The sequence below is a fragment of the Pongo abelii genome, chromosome 11, assembly GCF_028885655.2.
Source record: "Pongo abelii isolate AG06213 chromosome 11, NHGRI_mPonAbe1-v2.0_pri, whole genome shotgun sequence".
Classification (NCBI taxonomy): Eukaryota; Metazoa; Chordata; class Mammalia; order Primates; family Hominidae; genus Pongo; species Pongo abelii.
The window spans coordinates 110,867,103-110,886,652 of record NC_071996.2 but is presented as its reverse complement, the minus strand read 5'-3'; the positions used below and the strand labels follow the sequence as shown (position 1 = coordinate 110,886,652).

The 19,550-nt window shown below is 38.2% G+C and overlaps 1 protein-coding gene across 5 annotated transcripts in view; it reads right to left on the bottom strand.

Moving 5' to 3' along the window:
- Positions 1-19,550, bottom strand: part of CREB1 (cAMP responsive element binding protein 1) — a 74,941-nt gene that overhangs the window by 46,250 nt on the left and 9,141 nt on the right. For 4 of the 5 annotated variants that reach the window (XR_010135872.1, XM_063712588.1, XM_063712589.1 and 1 more), the window contains 1 exon segment: positions 1,497-1,618. The exons of the other annotated variant lie outside the window; for it this stretch is intronic. Coding sequence is in view for 3 of the 4 variants with exons in the window: in XM_063712588.1 (XP_063568658.1) it covers positions 1,497-1,610 (114 nt within the window). In the remaining variant the exon portion in view is untranslated. 5 annotated transcript variants of the gene reach the window in all.

The window sequence follows — 19,550 nt, the reverse complement described above, 5'->3', positions numbered from 1 at the left end:
CTCTGGGGACAACCAGACTGGACAAAATAGTGTGACTCCAGAGATAAGATGTATTAAGGGCTATCATCATAAAGAAGCCTGCTGGCATTGCATCTTCTTCTTTTTTTTTTTTTTTTTGAGAGGGAATCTTGTTCTGTCACCCCGGCTGGAATGCAGTGGCACAATCTCAGTTCACCGCAACCTCTGCCTCCCGGACTTAAGCAATTCTCCTCCCTCAGCCTTCTAAGGTCGCTGGATTTACAGGTGTATGCCACCACGCCTGGTTAATTTTTGTATTTTTAGTAGACATGGGGTTTCACTATGTTGGCCAGGCTGGTCTTGAACTCCCGACCTCAAGTGATTCGCTCGCCTCAGCCTCCTGAAGTGTTTGGATTACAGGCGTGAGCCACAGTGCCCAGCCTAGCATTGTGTCTTCTTCTTTCTAAAGGGCAAAATGTACAGATGAGCCCAGATTCTTATCTGTTGACCCTATATTGATGGAAGTCCTGGCTCTCTCCCCTTCAATCCTGCAGCCTGCCTTGTATGAGTACATTAAATGTATTTGGCTTTGTCTTATTCCTGAAGGCTGGAGGTAAACCCTGCTGGTCTTAGGAGAAAACACAAAACAGCTCACTCCTGCTGACTATATTCTTGCTGGAAATCCAGTATCTGGCTCACAGTATCTCAGCCAGACACCCAAGTGTGGTGAGTCCTCTATTTCCCATGATTCATTCTTGCTAGATGACTTCTCTAGGAACTTTTAAACTCTTGGAGAAACTGAAGCTACATATATCAGAGCTTCTGCTAGGATTATATTCTCCTGGGAACCTTCATCTGAAAGAGACGGTATCACACTATTACCCAGCAGGTCTGTATTTGCTATTTGTTTTTTAAGTTAACCACCTTTCTCATTCCTATCTATGTAAACAACTGTTAATAAAATAGGTGAGGAGAATGCATGCAAACAAAAACATAAGAATGAGAGAAAATATTCTTAAAGATAGGATGTTAAAGACAAAGATGAAAGAATCAGAAATTATATTTAAAATATACAGGAAACAAAAAGCTGCTATCATCCTTAAAATTTCCTTACATGTCAATTTATTTGCTTATCCTAATTTTTAGTTTAGTTATATAAACTTAGGCTTTCATATTATCTGCATTCCCACTGCTGAAAAATAAATCTGTGTCATATTAAAAAAAAAAAAAAGCAGTTGTCATACATAGCCAAGGTTTTCTTCCCTTATCTGAGAGCACCATTTACCCATAAGTTTAAAATGTAATTATTTCTGGATCATTTCACTAAAAATACTGTATTAGTGTTTAATAATACATTTTACTGTTATTGAATACTATCATTTCTAAATATACTCTAATACTAAGTAAATAGGAATTTTGATATTGTAAGAATATCTCTGCTCATTCTATGTATATCTATGTAATAACAACTAAATTCTCTTGGAAACGTATTCCTCTAGGAAGAGACACAAACTGGAATCTCTCCATGTATTTTATACCTGGGCTAATGTGGCAATCTGTGGCTGGGCTTGAACTGTCATTTGTTGGTTTTCAGCTTCTGTTACAGCTGCATCTCCACTCTGCTGGTTCTCGGCTCCAGATTCCATGGTCATTTAGTTACCTATAATAATATGGAAGAGTGTTACAAGCACCACAGTGCTTTGGGCTTTCATGATTTTAAAGGCAAATTTCAAGTTATAAATAGGATATATGTGGTGGTTAGGTTACCATATGAACTCAGAAATCTAGTTAAAATATAATGTAGCTGAATTACGGTCAAACTTGTTCAAATCTGCTGAGCTATAAAAGTTCTAGTCCCTTCAAAGAAGAAAAAAACATTTCTTCTCCCTTGGCTGTTTCTTCCCAATGGGATATTACCTTGTCTAGAAATAAAAGATTCTTCTTTTACATAAATCTCCCCTACTAACAAGGAGAGGTGCAGTGGTAGCAAAATTATAATTTTTCAAAACTATACTAATCAGGTACAGAGAGATGGCAGAAGAGTGGAAGTGAGCTAATGATGACAGAGTCTTAGATATTGGCTTCATAATACCTCCTATAAGGGTATTTCCCCCCATAAGAAGGAAAACAGCAATTGTAAGCTACTTCCAAAAGTGATTACTAGTGGTAGGACAAAATCAGCCCCTTTCAAGCCCAAATTTTTTAGAGATGAGGTCTCGCTCTGTTGCCCCGACTGTAGTACAAGTAGCGTGTTCTCACAGTTCATCTCAATCTCAATCTCAAACTCCTGGGCTCAAGTGATCCTCCCACCTCAGCCTCTGGAGTAGCTGAGAATACACGTGCATGGCACCATACCAGGTAATTTCAAGAGCCCAAGTTGTGGAATTTCAAGGTAGAAAGGTGGAATAAATGGCCACAGAGCCAAACTAGAGGTGCCAAACACTGAAAAAGTTAAAGCATTCTGATACCTCACCCCATGTATAGCATGCAACACTATACTGTACACATACATACACACACAGAGAAATACCTTTTATATTTTTTAATTGTAAAATTCTGGGTAAGACAGAAATTGATCTTACATTTGGACTCTGCTTTGCTAAGCACTTAGTATATTTGTAGGGTAATGTAACACTGGATGGCAGCAAAAGTGGAGTGGAGAGCAATTCCTACCAGCAGTAGCTACTGTAAATCAAGGTTAGAGAAATCTCTGGTAACTGGGGAAGCAATCCTGTCTAAAGGATTCAGGAAAATAGGCAACGTTTCTAGTGCCTATTATAATTCAGTGCCTCACATATTATGTGTCAAAACAAATTTGTTAATAGTGAGGGACTACCTTTAGTGATTCCACAAATAACACAAAAAGCCCACAACTTTTCCAGAATATATTTCATTTATTTTATAACTCTGAAATTGATCATCAAAACTGTCACTGATCCTTGTGATCATTACACTCCATCACAATGTATTACATACTAATACATCTTGCTATCACTCATAAGGTTCTATAAAAAGAAAGTGTTTTACAAGTGACAGTTTAAGAAATGGAAATGAAAATATCTCTGTAGAAATGAATAGTTTGGAAATACCAAAATCCACAAAACACAGATGACAAGGAAAAAGATAAACAGACTTGACTACATTATTTAAAATGTTCATAAAGCCACAAGTGCACTGACCATATAATTGATAGTAATATCCAGATGTAGTTCAACAGTATTCACTGTAAAATTTTTTAATCATAGCAAAAAAACCCTGAAAACAATTATCCATCATTAAGAGAACCATTACAAAATTGTAACAATGAAAAAAAATTAATATATTGACACATTGTAAAATAGAGCCCATTTTTTAAAAAAAGTAAAACAAATTGTTGTAAAGGTTAAACACTAAACTATAAGCAGTAGCTCTGAACAGAGAAATAGAATTTTGTAGAACTGTACAGAATGACTTTCACCTTTAACTCTTTACATATTTCAGTATTTTAATATTAACTGAAGTATCTTTCTTCCCATGAGCATGGATTCAGGATTACTTGTATAATTAAAACAAACTTTAATATCAGAAGACATGTATAACATTTTAAAATAATAAACCAAAACTATACTTTAATCATGATTTTGAGATGCATACAAAGTTTTTAAAATATCAGATACTTTTTTACATGAAATTACCATTTTTGTTTAAATTTTGCCTATTTACCCTATATTTCTAAATTATAAAAAAACTTAAAAATTATCAAATAACTCTGGTTATTATCAAATAATCAAATTATCAAATAATCACTGGTGATTAACTCACTGAGTTATATTTTGCAAACTGTGGTCTTTTAAACTAAAAATAAGACATCAAATGTAGCAAACAACAACAACAAAAGTTTACCTGGGCCGGGCGCGATGGCTCACACCTGTAATCCCAGCACTTTGGGAGGCCAAAGTGGGTGGATCACCTGAGGTCAGGAGTTCAAGACCAGCCTGGTCAACATGGTGAAACCTCATCTCTACTAAAAACATGAAAACTAGCTGGGTGTGGCAGTGGGTGCCTGTAATCCCAGATACTCGGGAGGCTGAGGCAGGAGAATTGCTTGAACCCAGGAGACAGAAGTTGCAGTGAGCCAACGTGGTGCCACTGCACTCCAGCCTCGGTGTCAGAGTGACACTCCATCTCAAAAAAAAAAAAAAAAAAAAGTCTACCTGTAAGTTATCCATAATTTTCATCTTGAAGAAAATGGCATATAAACACAAAAAACTAATTTCAATAACAATAAAATAAAATAAACAAATGAATACACTCAATGACAGTAATGAGTCAAGGTATTAAGAGCAGACATTCACAGCCAGGTGTGGTGGCTCACACCTGTAATCCCAGCACTTTGGGAGGCCGAGGCAGGTGGATCACCTGATATCAGGAGTTCGAGATCAGCTTGGCCAACACGGTGAAACCCGGTCTCTACTAAAAATACAAAAAATTAGCCGGGCGTGGTGGCAGGTGCCTGTAATCCCAGCTACTTGGGAGGCTGAGGCAGGAGAATTGCTTGAACCTGGGAGGCGGAGGTTGTAGTGAGCTGAGATCGCGCCACTGCACTGCAGCCTGGGTGACAGAGCAAGACTCTGTCTTACCAAAAAAAAAAAAAAAAAAAAAAAAATAGACATTCATAATTTTTTCTTCATTTTCTCCCCTTGTAAACCATCATTTTATCTAGAATGAAGATAAATACAAATGTATCATAATACCTCCTTTGTGGACAGAGTATACACAACCATTTTTGAAAGACTTTACTCCAAGCCACATTTTTAAAGCTATGCTGTCATCTGGTATGCATAGTTTTATCCTACCATTTGATTAAACACAATCTAATGCACAGATTGACCATTTCTTTCATTTTTATTTATAACACATTGAGACTACTTAATTTTTTTTGACATTTAAGGTATAGAACACCATTACAACTTTTTGTTTTAGAAAATATTACTCTATTACAATAAAATAACAAAGCCATTAGTGAATCCAGTAAATTTTAGTTACAAAGACATACTCAAAATGCTTTTCATCCTCTTCCCTCCACAACTCGATAATATTTCTTTTTAAAACAAAGTGTGATATTTCCAATGTATAGGAGCCCCATTTAAACAACTGGTGTTTTATTATCATTTCATTCAAGCAGCCTACCAATCCTTTTTAGGGTAGAGGATAGCCTTATTTTTTTTTTTTTTTTTGAGACGGAGTTTTGCTCTTGTTGCCCAGGCTGGAGTGCAATGGCTCGATCTCAGCTCACTGCAACCTCCGCCTCCCAGGTTCAAGCAATCCTCCCGCCTCAGCCTCCCAAGTAGCTGAGATTACAGGAATACACCACTACGCCCGGCTAATTTTCTATTTTTAGTAGAGATGGAGTTTCCCCATGTTGAGGCTGGTCTCGAACTCCTGACCTCAGGTGATCCGCCCGCCTCCGCCTCCCAAAGTGCTGGGATTACAGGCGTGAGCCACCGTGCCCGGCCAGCCTTCTTACTTTTTATAATTTTTTATCTTAAGTAGATATCAATCACTTGGGCAACAGTATAAATATAATCTTTCATCAGAAAAAGTAGGCCTTTCCTTAAAGTGCTGGTGAGAATTATTTTGGACTTTGAAAGTTTTTGCTCTTTTTGTTTATACCCTCAGGTGTAGACAGAAGAGATGGTATAGTATCATGTGTAGAATTTTTAATTTTCCTATTTACCCAGTACCAGTCTAGCTGGCAGTGCCATAATCCAGACACATATGTGGGTTCCCAAGTGGTATGAAGGAGATTCTTAATTCACTGAACAAATGCAAAAAATAAATAATAAAATACTGAATAATGCTATAAAATAAGAAAAAGACCAGATACATATGAACTCAGAATGTGACATGAAACATCAGGCTTGGAACATCAGAAACAGAATGTATCGTAAAGTCACTTAAAATATACTATTGGCTTAATAGTCCTCTAATTCTTGTTCTTTCAATGATTCTGTTTTTAAAATTTATTTGGCATTAAGGTTTAAGATTTGGGGGTTTTTAGGATTTATCTTAAAATTAACATAAGATTAATCCTTTAGAAACTATGAGCTTATATAATAAATTTTGAAATAGTGCTATGTCTAAAAGAAACAATTTTTTAACCAATTCACAGATATACATCATTTTGCTATAATGGTCTCTGGAATTCTACCCCTTAATATAAAAAGTAAAAAGTCAAGTGATTCTGTAATATTATTCATTCAATCTTAGAAAAACAAAGAATGTTGTTCTAAGTAGGTGGGAAACACAGCCTAACACGTGATGACAAGCTGGATTTGTCACCAACTGGTATTGTCTCCAGTGGTTGTTAGACAAACTAAACTTTCTGTTTCAGTCTCTCATCTGTAAAAACAAGAGGGATGAATTAAAAAATTAAAAGATGTCTTCTTTATCTTTTTTTTGACATGGGGTCTCGCTCTGTCACCCAGGCTGGAGTGCAATGGCATGATCTCAGCTCACTGCAAGCTCTACCTCCCGGGTTCACGCCATTCTCCTGCCTCAGCCTCCTGAGTAGCTGGGACTACAGGCACCCGCCACCAGGCCCAGCTAATTTTTTATATTTTTAGTAGAGACGGGGCTTCACTGTGTTAGCCAGGATGGTCTCGATCTCCTGACCTCCTGATCCGCCCGCCTCAGCCTCCCAAAGTGCTGGGATTACAGGCGTTGAGTCACTGCGCCCAGCCGAAAAATGTCTTCTAAGTTTAAATCCTCTGATCCTAGGAGCTGAGACCATAATTACAAGGCCACATAATAAAATAACATTTATGGTAAAGGAAGTATTTCCTTTTACTATATACTAATACATATAACAAAGAATGACACATTGAGTAAGAGGTCACCTAGCCTCTTGATCCTAGGCAAATAGAGATATTCCCAACCATTTGTATAATCATGAGACTGTAATACAACCTGAGATTATTAGCAGCATTTTTTTAAAAAACTACAAGTCATACTATTACCCAATGAAGACTCTTAGTGGAGATTGTCTTTTATCTATTATGTAGCTCTGGTCATAACTGTTGTTACAGTTATTAAACAGTTAATTACAACAGTCCCTTTGCTTAACTTGTAAAGTTTTTCCTTTCCATCCTAGCCTCAAGAAATTTATCTGACTAGATTTCCCAATCGTAAAGGGCTGTAACACTTTCATACCCCTTTCCACAGTAAAAACAGTAGTAATTAAAAAGTTTAAAATGTAGTTTAGGTAAACATCTCAGCAAAGTGTCAAATGAGTGCTTCCTCAGCATTTAAAAGAAGAGACTATGTTCAGCAAGTCAGGAGAATGAGAGAATTCCAAAGAGACATTAAGGATGAATACAGTATTGATAAGTTTTGGAAGAACTTTTTCTATAAGAAAAATGGTATGAGCAAAGGGTTGAACTATAGCCCTGTATGGAAATGAGCAAGTAGTGGCTGATAAGAGACTCTGCATAGAAAACAAGGAAAAAAGATAAATGATAATAGCTACTGAGAATAAAGCAATGAACAGAATAAAAATTTTTAAAACTCTGCTTGTATGTAGCTTACATTCTAGTAAACAAGTAAAACACGCAAGTCAGATGATGGGAAGCGTGTAGAAAAATAAAGCTGGGAAGAAGTTTGGAGGTTCTCAGTATAAGGCTGACCATTGAACGCTTACTAATAAAGTAGCATTTAAATTCATCTACTCAAGACCTGCACAGAACTATACTGAATCAGGGACAAATTCTGGCACCACTGTTTCCTTAACTGACTACCTATAGCAAGTTAACAAAAATCTTCATCAAATTACAAATTAAAGCTCGTAACAGAAAGCAAGCCCATATTACCGCTTTTTCTTTCAATCGTTAAGCAAAAGGAAAGAATACATACTTTCACCTTAAAATATTTTGACCTTTAGGAAGTGTCCCAGTCCTTATAATCGTCAACATTCTAGCTCAAGTTTATGAAAAATAAACCCATCTTCCCCACAACCTAGTAAACTTTTAAAACTCCTAAATCTAGGACAATTTTGATCTCATTTAGGATCAGAGATAATATTCAAAGAAATGAGTCATGAATTTTGACTCTAAAGAAATAATACATTCATAACTAATGGAACACATGCTATGATTTAAAAAAAAAATAGAATGACCTCAACTAGAAATGAGAAAAACACATTTCCCTGCACACTAACAAGTGGGCAACTCCTCCTGAATTCTCAGCAATCAAAAATTCCAGGGATTTAAGGAAATCACATGGCAGAACTCCAAAGTCTCCAGGGTAACCACAGCAAAACGCATATTTGGGCACATGATTTTAAAACTAAATGACTATTTTGTTGTCACAGTCAGATATGTTAACTAAAAATACTCTGCATAAATATATCTAGAAGTACTTACATGTGATACATAATTATTTCTACATAGCTATGTTGTGCCTGTACTTAGTTTTTAGGGTAACTGTTTGAAAGCCTTGCTAATACATTTTTTTCTTTTTCTTTCTTTTTTTTTTTTTTGAGATGGAGTCTCGCTCTTTCGCCCAGGCTGGAGTGTGGTGGCATGATTTCAGCTCACTGCAATCCCCGCCCCCTGGGTTCAAGCAGTTCTCCTGCCTCAGCCTCCTGAGTAGCTGGGACTACAGGCGCGTGCCAATTTTTTTGTATTTTTAGTAGAGATAGGGTTTCACCGTGTTAGCCAGGATGGTCTCGATCTCCTGACCTTGTGATCTGCCTGCCTCGGGCTCCCAAAGTGTTGGGACTACAGGCGTGAGCTTGTCTAATTGTTTTGTATTTTTAGTAGAGATGGGGTTTCACCGTGTTAGCCAGGATGGTCTTGATCTCCTGACCTTGTGATCTGCCTGCCTCGGGCTCCCAAAGTGTTGGGACTACAGGCGCGAGCTTGTCTAATTTTTTTGTATTTTTAGTAGAGATGGGGTTTCACCGTGTTAGCCAGGATGGTCTTGATCTCCTGACCTTGTGATCTGCCTGCCTCGGGCTCCCAAAGTGTTGGGACTACAGGCGTGAGCCACTGCGCCCAGCCAACGCCTTGCTGATACATTCTTACATCCTTCAAATGTCTTAATTTTCTAAAGTGTTATAATGTTCAGGTGCTACACGATAGACTTTACCTTTCCAAGAATCAATAACTAGGGTGCACTGTCTACTGTTTTCCCCTACTTTTTTTCCTGCACTTTTTTTTTTTTTTTTTTTAGCGGGGGAGGGTTAACCTTAAAATACTTGTCATTTATCTTCACCATATGTCCAACCCGGCAGAACTGAGATGTTATCTAATCAATACTGGAAACTTAGCAATACTCCAGGTTTCTGATGCTAATAATAGTCTATTGGTGTTAAATATAGCACACCTTCATTGAAACCAGACAGGCAAAAAAGCATATTCAAATGTCATATGCATATACATGTATGTATATACGTACACACACTCCTCAACATAGATCAACCTCAACTGAATAAACTTTAGACTAGATTGGACTGATCACACTGTAACAAAGGTTATAAATATTTTAAGGGAACAAGTCAGAGCAGACAATGTGATAAATGAAAATAAATTGGTATCTTTATCAAGCTGAGTTTTCCCTGTGCTCCTACCAAGGTCTTTCTGCTTTTAACAGAGAACAAATCCTTATTTCAGCCTCCAATCTAGATATTAGAAAGCAAGAAAAGTTATATATGAAGTTAACTCTGTGATCTGAATTTGATAAGATTTAAATTACTTATATGACAAAAATAAAAGCAAGCTTGAAAATTTGTTTACTTTTATAAACTCTGTATTAATAGTAAATACCAAAATAACCCGACTACCACCATAGTCACTAAAAAGAGGGCGATAAATAGCAAAAAGGAATCTTTTTTTGGGGGGGCGGGGGAGGCAGGCGGGGATACAGTTTTGCTCTTGTTGCCCAGGCTGGAGTGCAATGGAATGATCTCGGCTCACTGCAACATCTGCCTCCCTGGTTCAAGTGATTCTCCTGCCTCAGCCTCTCAAGTAGCTGGGATTACAGATGTGCACCACCACACCTGGCTAATTTTTGTATTTTTAGTAGAGACAGTGTTTCACCATGTTGGCCAGGCTGGTCTCAAACTCCTGACCTTAGGCAATCTACCCTCATCAGCCTCCCAAAGTGCTGGAATTACAGGTGTGAGCCACCGGGCCTGGCCCCAGGAATCTTTTCAATATTATTTAAGAAAACAAATTCTCTGATTTATTTATTGGATTTAATTCAGAGAAACTGTTTAAGTTCAATATTTTGTATTTTATTATTGCAGTTTTGTAATTACCAGGGTAACTGAATGCCATCCTTGATAAATAAATTTGTTTTTAAAAAATGCAGCATATTCTATGACAAAGATATTGTTCTTGAAGGAAGTATTCAACAGAAGTGTGTTAGAAATAATGCCAGCCAGACGCAGTGGCTCACACCTGTAATCCCTGCGCTTTGGGAGGCCTAGGCGGGCAGATTCCTTGAGGCCAGGAGTTTGCGATCTGCCTGGCCAACATGGTGAAACCCCCCTCTACTAAAAATACAAAAATTAGCTGGGCGTGGTGGCGTGCACCTGTAATCCCAGCTACTCAGGAGGCTGAAGCACAAGAATGCTTGTACCTGGGAGGTGGGGGTTGTAGTGAGTCGAGATTGCACCACTGCACTCCTTCCTGGGTGACACAGTAAATGAGACTCCACCTCAATTAAAAAAAAAAAGTCATCTGATATATAGAAACATATTGCATGGTTTGACAGCCATCTCAGAATATGTGACTAACTCTATAGCGCCTTTCAACAAGAAAACTGTAGTGCTTTCTTAAAGTTTTTTGTTTGTTTGTTTGAAATTAAGTATTTGCAAAGTTTACTTGCCTTGTTTTCCTTCAGGTAAGACTATACTCACGAATTTGAAACAAGTCTTCATGTATGTGACCACCAAGAGACAGTGTTGCTTAGCAAAGCAGCAGCCACGACTATGCATTATTTTAGATAATATTTTTATCTCATCTCTTTCCATTCCCCTTTCATTCCAAACACCCACTTAATGGGTGTTTCACAGCTTTTTACACTTTGAACACTTCGAAGAATTGATCTCACAGAAACCTCTATACGTGAAGTGTTACTAAATGGCTATTTGGAGCTCATTTTTTTAATAAAAAAGGATTGTATACTTCCTACATACAGTTACTTTGACAAAAGCAATTTTTATGTTGACTAAAGAATGAAGCTGTCTTCAAATGTTAGTTCTGCTTTGTAAACTAGCTCAATGCTGAAACTGTAAGTACCCAAAAGTTATTATGCCCCGAAGTTAAAAATGTATAGCCTACTTACATTTACTTAAGAAAATCAAAGTGATTACGTCAAAATCACTACATCCAAATGGGAGATGAATGTCCAAGTGTTTTTTAAATAAGTTTATGAAGTAACATTTGTTATTTTGAACTAAATTTTGAAATGTTATTCTTGGTGAATTATTTACAAATCGGACATGGAAGAGTGAAAATTCAGTCTTCTTGAGGTGAGACAGCACATGTTATGGGAGGAGTCATAATACAGGAATTCTGGTGTTAGCTAACTTCACAGATGGAGAACAAAAGATGTTAAGAGATTTGTAAGGAATGTTCAAGACTTCAGGGTTATAACAGATAGCCTCCCATATTATAAAAAATGAGGAGTTCTCTGTAATATTTGGGAATGGAACTATGTGGACTATTATGCAATATGCTAATTACTTTTATTACATTTTGCTTACTAGTCAAACAGCAAAGGAAAAAGCCCAAGAACTCAAAGGTACCAAGGATATACTGGACTACATTTAAAAACTGAACATAGTTAATCTTTAAAACTGACAAATGGCATGCAGGCAACAGTACATACTTTATGTACAGGCTTTGATTTGTTTTTGTTGTTTTTTGTTTTGTTTTTTTTTGATACAGGGTCTCACTCTGTCCCCCAAGCTGGAATGCAGTGAGTGGCATGATCTCAGCTCACTGCCACCTCCGCTTCCCAGGTTCAAGCAGTTTTCTTGCCTCAGTCTCCCAAGTAGCTGGGATTACAGGCACCCGCCACCACACCCGGCTAATTTTTTTATTTTTAGTAGAGATGGGGTTTCACAACGTTGGCCAGGTTGGTCTCAAACTCCTGACCTCAGGTGATCCGCCCACCTCGGCCTCTCAAAGTGCTGAGATTACAGGCATGAGCCACTGCGCCCAGCCTATTGTTGTTGTTTCTTTTTTAATCTTACGGTTCACTCTCGGTGTTGCACATTCTATGGACAAATGCGTAATGATATGTGTCCACCATTACAGTATCATACAGTGTATTTTGCTTTATGTATGGTTTTGATAAAAGACTTGATTTAAGTTCAGGCATCTTCATCTTTAATCTTGAAAGAATCAACATCAAGTCCATCCTTCCATGTAGATGTACTGTTTTTCACCAACCTGGTGGTGATTTCTGGTAAGGTCATTTTGATTACTACAATCTCACGCTATTTCTCATGTCTCAGAGGCTGGAAGTACTGTCATAGCAAAGTGTCAGAGTTAATAAAAACTCAAAGTAGAAAACCTTCCTTTTAAGCTTTGGACAATGAATCTAATTTCCTCAGTTAAAGAAAAATATGTTTGGCCAGGTGCGGTGGCTCACACCTGTAATCCCAACACTTTGGGAGGCCAAGGCGGGCAGATCACCTGAGGTCAGGAGTTCAAGACCAGCCTGGCCAACATGGAGAAACCCTGTCTCTACTAAAAAAATACAAAATTAGCCAGGCGTGGTGGCGCATGCCTGTAATCCCAGCTACTCGGGAGGCTGAGGCAGGAGAATCGTTTGAACCTAGGAGGCAGAGGTTGCAGTGAGCTGAGATTGCGCCATTGCACTCTAGCCTGGGCAGAAAGAGCGAAACTCCATCTCAAAAAAAAAAAAAAAGTCCACTTCCTTTAATCTGTACAACTCTAAAGAGGAATTGTTCTTAACCTTTACCTTTCAAATTTATGACCCTTTAATAGAGAATAACTCAAACAAATATTCTGTGCCTACTACGTAGTAACGACTACAGCATTTTCAGCAGAACTGAAAATTACTACATAGTAGTAGTCCCATACTATGGGACTATAGCATAAAACATATAAGAACCTTTCTCTGGAATTAGGCCAGGCGGAGTGGCTCACGTCTGTAATCCCAGCACTTTGGGAGGCCAAGGCGGGTGGATCACTTGAGGTCAGAAGTTTGTGACCAGCTGGCCAACACAGTGAAACCTCATCTCTACTAAAAATACAAAAATTAGCCGGGCATGGTGGCACATGCCTGGAGTCCCAGCTACTCAGGAGGCTGAGGCAGGAGAATCACTTGAACCCAGGAGACAGAGGCTGCAGTGAGCCAAGATCATGCCACTGCACTCCAGTCTGGGCAAGAGAGTGAGACTGTCTCGAACAAAACAAAATAAAAATAAAAGAACCATTCTCTGGAATGCTTCTACATTGTTGGTGGTGTTAGTTCAACCATTGTGGAAGACAGTGTGGCAATACGTCAAAAACCTAGAGGCAGAAATACCTTTTGACCCAGCAATCCCCTTACTGGATATATACCCAAAGGAATATAAATCATTCTATTATAACAATACATGCACGCATATGTTAACTGCAGCACTATTCACAACAGCAAAGACACGCAATCAACCTAAATGCCCATCAATGACAGACTAGATAAAGAAAATGTGGTACATACACACCATGAAATACTATGCAGCCATAAAGAACGAGATCATATCCTTTGCATGAACATAGATGGAGCTGGAGGCCTTTATCCTTAGCAAACTAATACAGGAACAGAAAACCAAATACCGCATGTTCTCATTTGTAATGGGAGGTACATGATGAGAACACATGGACACATTGGTGGTTGGGGTGACAACACACACTGCGGCCTGTCAGAAGGTTGGGGGTGGGAGAAGGAAGAGCATCAGGAAGAAGAGCTAGTGAATGCTGGGCTTAATACCTGGGTGATGGGATGATGTGTGCAGCAAACCACCATGGCACATGATTACCTATGTAACAAATCTGCACGTCTTGCACATGTACCCCTGAACTTAAAAGGTGGAAATAAAAAAGAACCTTTCTCTCAAGAGCTTACAGAAACTAATGAGAGATAAAATATGTACTATATATGAAAGAGCTTGAATAAATTATTATAACTAGTTTAACTATAAATTCCTTCCAAACAAGTACTTAACATCAGTAATTTAAAACCATAAACTTCTATTTGGAAATGGTAGGAATACAATGAATTGTGGAAAAAAAGAAAGAATAGCTGCCTATTTATGGTAATCTGATGCAGATCTGATTAAGAACATAATGAAATCAACGTATTTTTTCATGATCTTGGCTAGAATATTTACCCTAAGTGAGCTACTTACAAGCCTAAACTAATATTGCTTAAAAACAAAAATTTTGGCCGGGCAGTGGCTCACGCCTGTAATCCCAGCACTTTGGGAGGCTGAGGCGGGCAGATCACGAGGTCAGGAGATCGAGACCACAGTGAAACTCTGTCTCTACTAAAAATACAAAAAATTAGCCGGGCGTGGTGGCGGGCGCCTGTAGTCCCAGCTACTTGGGAGGCTGAAGCAGAAGAATGGCATGAACCCAGGAGGCGGAGCTTGCAGTGAGCCGAGATTGTGCCACTGCACTCCAGCCTGCACGACACAGCAGGACTCTGTCTCAAAAAACAAACAAACAAAATTTTGGCTGGGCGCGGTGGCTCATGCCTGTAATCCCCAGCACTCTGGGAGGCTGAGGTGGGCAGATCACAAGGTCAAGAAATCGATACCATCCTGGCCAACATGGTGAAACCCTGTCTCTACTAAAAATACAAAAAAATTAGCTGGGTGTGGTGGCATGCACCTGTAGCCCCAGTTACCCGGGAGGCTGAGGCAGGAGAATCATTTGAACCCAGGAGGCGGAGGCTGCAGTGAGCCAAGATAGCACCACTGCACTCTAGCCTGGCGAGACTCCATCTCAAAAAATAATAATAATAATAATAATAATAACCATTAATAAAACAAAAACCCTGAAAACTTCACAGAGATAATGCAGTACTACAAGAGTGATGAAGACTACGCCTTACTTACTGTGAGTTTCTACACAGTAAATAAATCACTTAAATTCTCTACGACTCAGCTTATTTGTAAAAAATGAAGGAATGACTACTCACTCCCCCTTCATAGGTAAATGTTTCTAACTGTGAATTTCCCAAATATGGTAGAGTTTATAAGTTATAAACTACCATCACAGTCATTATAATAAATTCTCTCATAATAAATAATAAATTCTTGAATCACAGTTACAATTGGGCCTCTGTATCCAAAGATTCAGCATCTGTGGATTCAACCAACTGCAGATCAAAAATATTTGGGGGAAAAAAATCCCCAAGTCCCAAAAGTAAAGCATGAATTTGCTGCATGCTGACTCCTATGTTGAACCCATGAGAGTCAAGTGATGGGCAGGCACTGTATAAGGTATTATAAGTAATCTAGAGGTGACTTAAAGTATATGGGAGGACATTCGTCAATTACATGCAAATACTATACTACTTTATATAAGGGACTCAAGCATCCGTGGATTTGGTACCTGAGGGGGTCCTGGAACCAATTCCCCATCGATACCAAGGGACAACTGTGCTTCAAATTAAAATGTTTCACTCAAAATTATTTCTCGATTTTCATCTTTGCTTCTTTCATCTGTCACTACAAACTGAAGGATATGGACACAGAATAAAGGCAAGGCCTGAGGTAGGTGGATTATAACTCCAAATACACATTAGTAGCTTCAGTTATTTTTCATTAAGTAATGGTATCTTGTTTGCCTGGGCCTTCACAGAGATCACAGAGATATTTTTTAAATGTTTATAATAAACAAGAATTTATGATGTACACAATATAACACCAAAACACAAACAATAAAAGAAAAATTAGATGAACTGGAAATCATAAAAATTAAAAACTTTTGTGCTTCAAGAGACACCATCAAGAAAGTGAAGACAACCCACAGGAGAAAATTTTTGTAAATCATGTATCTGACAAGAGATTTGTTATCTAGAATAATAAACAACTATTACAACAAAAAGCCAACCCAATTTTAAAATGTGCAAAAGATCTGAACAGAAATTTTCCCAAAGAAGATATACAAACGGCCAAATCAGCACATGAAAAGAAGCTTGATATCATTAGTCATGAGGGAAATACAAATCAAAACCAAACTGAGCTACCTCTTTGCACTCAGTAGAATGGCTATAATTGGGAAAAAAACAACAACAAAAAACAAAAACAAAAACCCAAAACCCCAAAAAACAGATAATAACAAGTGTTAGTGAGGATGGGGGAAAATTCGAACCCTAATACACTGATGGTGGTGCAGCAGATTGGAAAACAGCCCGGCAGTTCCTTAAATGGTTAAACACAGTTACCATAAAATTCCATTCCTGAGTATATACTCAGAGAAATGAAGGCAAGACAACATAAATGAATGTTTATGGCAGCATTATTCATAATAATCAAAAAGTCCAATGTCCGTGAACTCACAAATAAAATGTTGTATATCCATAAAATGGACTATTATTTGGCAATAAAAATGAATACTGATGCATACTACAACATGAACCTTGAAAATATTATGCTAAAGGCAGCTCATCACAATGGACATTATGCTATATGAATTCACTTATACACAATGTCCCAGAATAGGCAAACCTATAGAGACAGAAAGGTGATAGGTGGTTGCCTAGGGCTGCAGGTATGGGGAGATTAAGAGGTGATGGCTGAGAGATGTGTAGGTTTCTTTTAGGGGTAATGAAAATGTCCTAAACTGATTGTGGTAACAGATGTACAACTTTGTGAATATACTGAAAACCACTGAACTGTACACACCAAATGGGTATATTATAGAGTATGTGAATTATATTTCAATAAAGCTGTTTAAAAAAGAATCTATGATGTCCAATTTTTAATTGTAATACATATACAGTCATGTGTCACTTGATGGTAATATGTTCTGAGAAATGCATCATTAGTTAATTTTGTTGTGAAAACAAAACCTAGATGGTATAGTCTACTATGTACCAAGGCTACATAGTATAGGCTACAAACCCATACAGCATGGTATTGTACTGAACACTGTGGGGAAATGTAACACAATGGTAAGTATTTGTTATCGAAACATATCCAAACATAGAAAAGGTACAGTAAAAATAAAAGAAATAAAATATAAAAGATAAAAAATGGTACACCTGTACAGGGTGCTTATCACAAATGGAGCTTGCAGGACTAGAAGTTGGTCTGGGTGAATCAGTGTGAGAAATGTGAAGGCCTACAACATTACTGTACACTATTGTAGACTTCATAGGCACTGTATACTTAGGCTATACTAATTTTTTTTTTTTTTTTGAGATGGAGTCTTGCTCTTGTCACCCAGGCTGGAGTGCAGTGGCGTGATCTCGGCTCACCGCATGCTCCACCTCTGGGTTCAAGCTATTCTCCTGCCTCAGCCTCCTGAGTAGCTGGGATTACGGGCGCCCACCACCACACCCGGCTAATTTTTGCACTTTTAGTAGGAACAGGGTTTTGCCATGTTGGCCAGGCTGGTCTCGAACTCCTAATCTCAGGTAATCCACCTGCCTTGGCCTCCCAAAGTGTTGGGATTACAGGCGTGAGCCACCGTGCCCGTCCAGGCTACACTAAATTTATATAAACAAAATTTTCTTTCATCAGTAATACATTAACTGTAGCTTACTGTAACTTCATATGCTTTTTAATTTTTTTAACTTGTTGACTCTTTTGTAATAACATATAGCTTAAAACACAAATACATTATACAGCTGTATAAAAATGTTTTTTCTCTAAAGGGTTTTTAAGTGAAAGCAAATTTATTAATAAAGTAAAGCAATAAAAGAATCTAAGGTTTTTCCTTTTTTTTTTTTTTTTAACTTTTTGAACTTTTTTGTTAAACTTTATTTTTTTGACACAGGGTCTCACTATGTCACTCAGGCTGGAGTGCAGTGGCACAGTATCAGCTCACTGCAATCTCTGCCTCCTGGGTTCTCCTGCCTCGGCCTCGTGAGTAGCAGGGATTACAGGCATGCGCCACCAAGCCCAGCTAATTAATTTTTGTATTCTCTGTAGAGACAGGGTTTTGCCATTTTGCCCAGGCTGGTTGAAACTCCTGGGCTCAAGCAACCCGCCTGCCTCAGCCTCCCAAAGTGTTAGGATTACAGGCATGAGCCACCGTTCCCAGCCACTTTTTAAAATTTTTTGTTAAAAAGACATTCACACACATGTTAGCCTAGGCCTACACAGGGTCAAGATTGTCAACATCACAGCCTTCCACCTCCACAACCTGTCCCACTGGAATGTCTTCAAGGGGCAATCACATGCATGGAGCTGTCATCTCCTATGGTAACAATGCCTTCTTCTGGAATACCTCCTGAAGGACCTATCTGAAGTTCTTAATAGGTTTGTTTACACTAGCACAGGACCACTGTTGCATATGCAATCTGTCATTCACCAAAACGTTCTTATACAGTGCGTGACCGTATATCTCTATCTACACTAAGGAGAAGGATTGGGAGTCAGGAAATCTACATTTCAGCCCAATTCATCATTGTATTCCTGTTTATATCTTACCTTCTCTTATGTGAAACTCAAAGCTCCCTGCCTCATACTCAGCATTCCTCATAATGTAGATCTATAATCTAATACTTTCTTCACCAATTTATGAGTATGTCAAGTTCACTATATGTCCATGTCTTCATTTTTTTGTCCATCCCACTGCCTAGAATACACTCCATTTTATCTGTACTTACTTAAGTTCTTTAGTATTCAACTTGAATTCTACTTCTCCCACAAAACTTTTCCTCACTAAGCCCCTTCTCTTCTGAACTCTATAGCTCTCCAAGACAGTAAAAACTCTGTCATGTATTCTAGGACATATAAATCATTCTTATACTATTTCATCATCCCTACTACACCATAAGATTCTTGAGGATAGGAGCCGTATAGTCAGGCTTTATTGCTTATATCAACTAGAACAATCTTCATTTAATACCTAGGTATTTTTATAAATACCTAACGGAATAAATTTTCTTGCGATTATTTCCCAACCATAATAAAGTCAATGGTCAATAAATCTTCACTGAATAAATGATTGATAAATGGCAATACATAAAGTCAAGGTGTTACCACTGATCACAGCAAACAATAGAGCTACTACTGATACTTATTATAAGAAAATGACTCCCCTTTAAGAGTACAAATAGGGCCGGGGGCGGTGGTTCATGCCTGTAATCGGAGGCTGAGGCGGGTAGATCACATAAGGTCAGGAGTTCGAGACCAGCTTGGCCAACATGGCGAAATCCTGTCTCTACTAAAAAAAAAAAAAAAAAAAAAAAAAAAAAAAATTAGCCAGGTATGGTGGCACATGCTCGTAATCCCAGCTACTTGGGAGGCTGGGGCAGGAGAATTGCTGGAACCCAGGAGGCGGAGGTTGCAGTGAGCTGAGATTACACCACTGCATTCCAGGCTGGGAGACAGAGCGAGATTCCTCTCAAAAAAA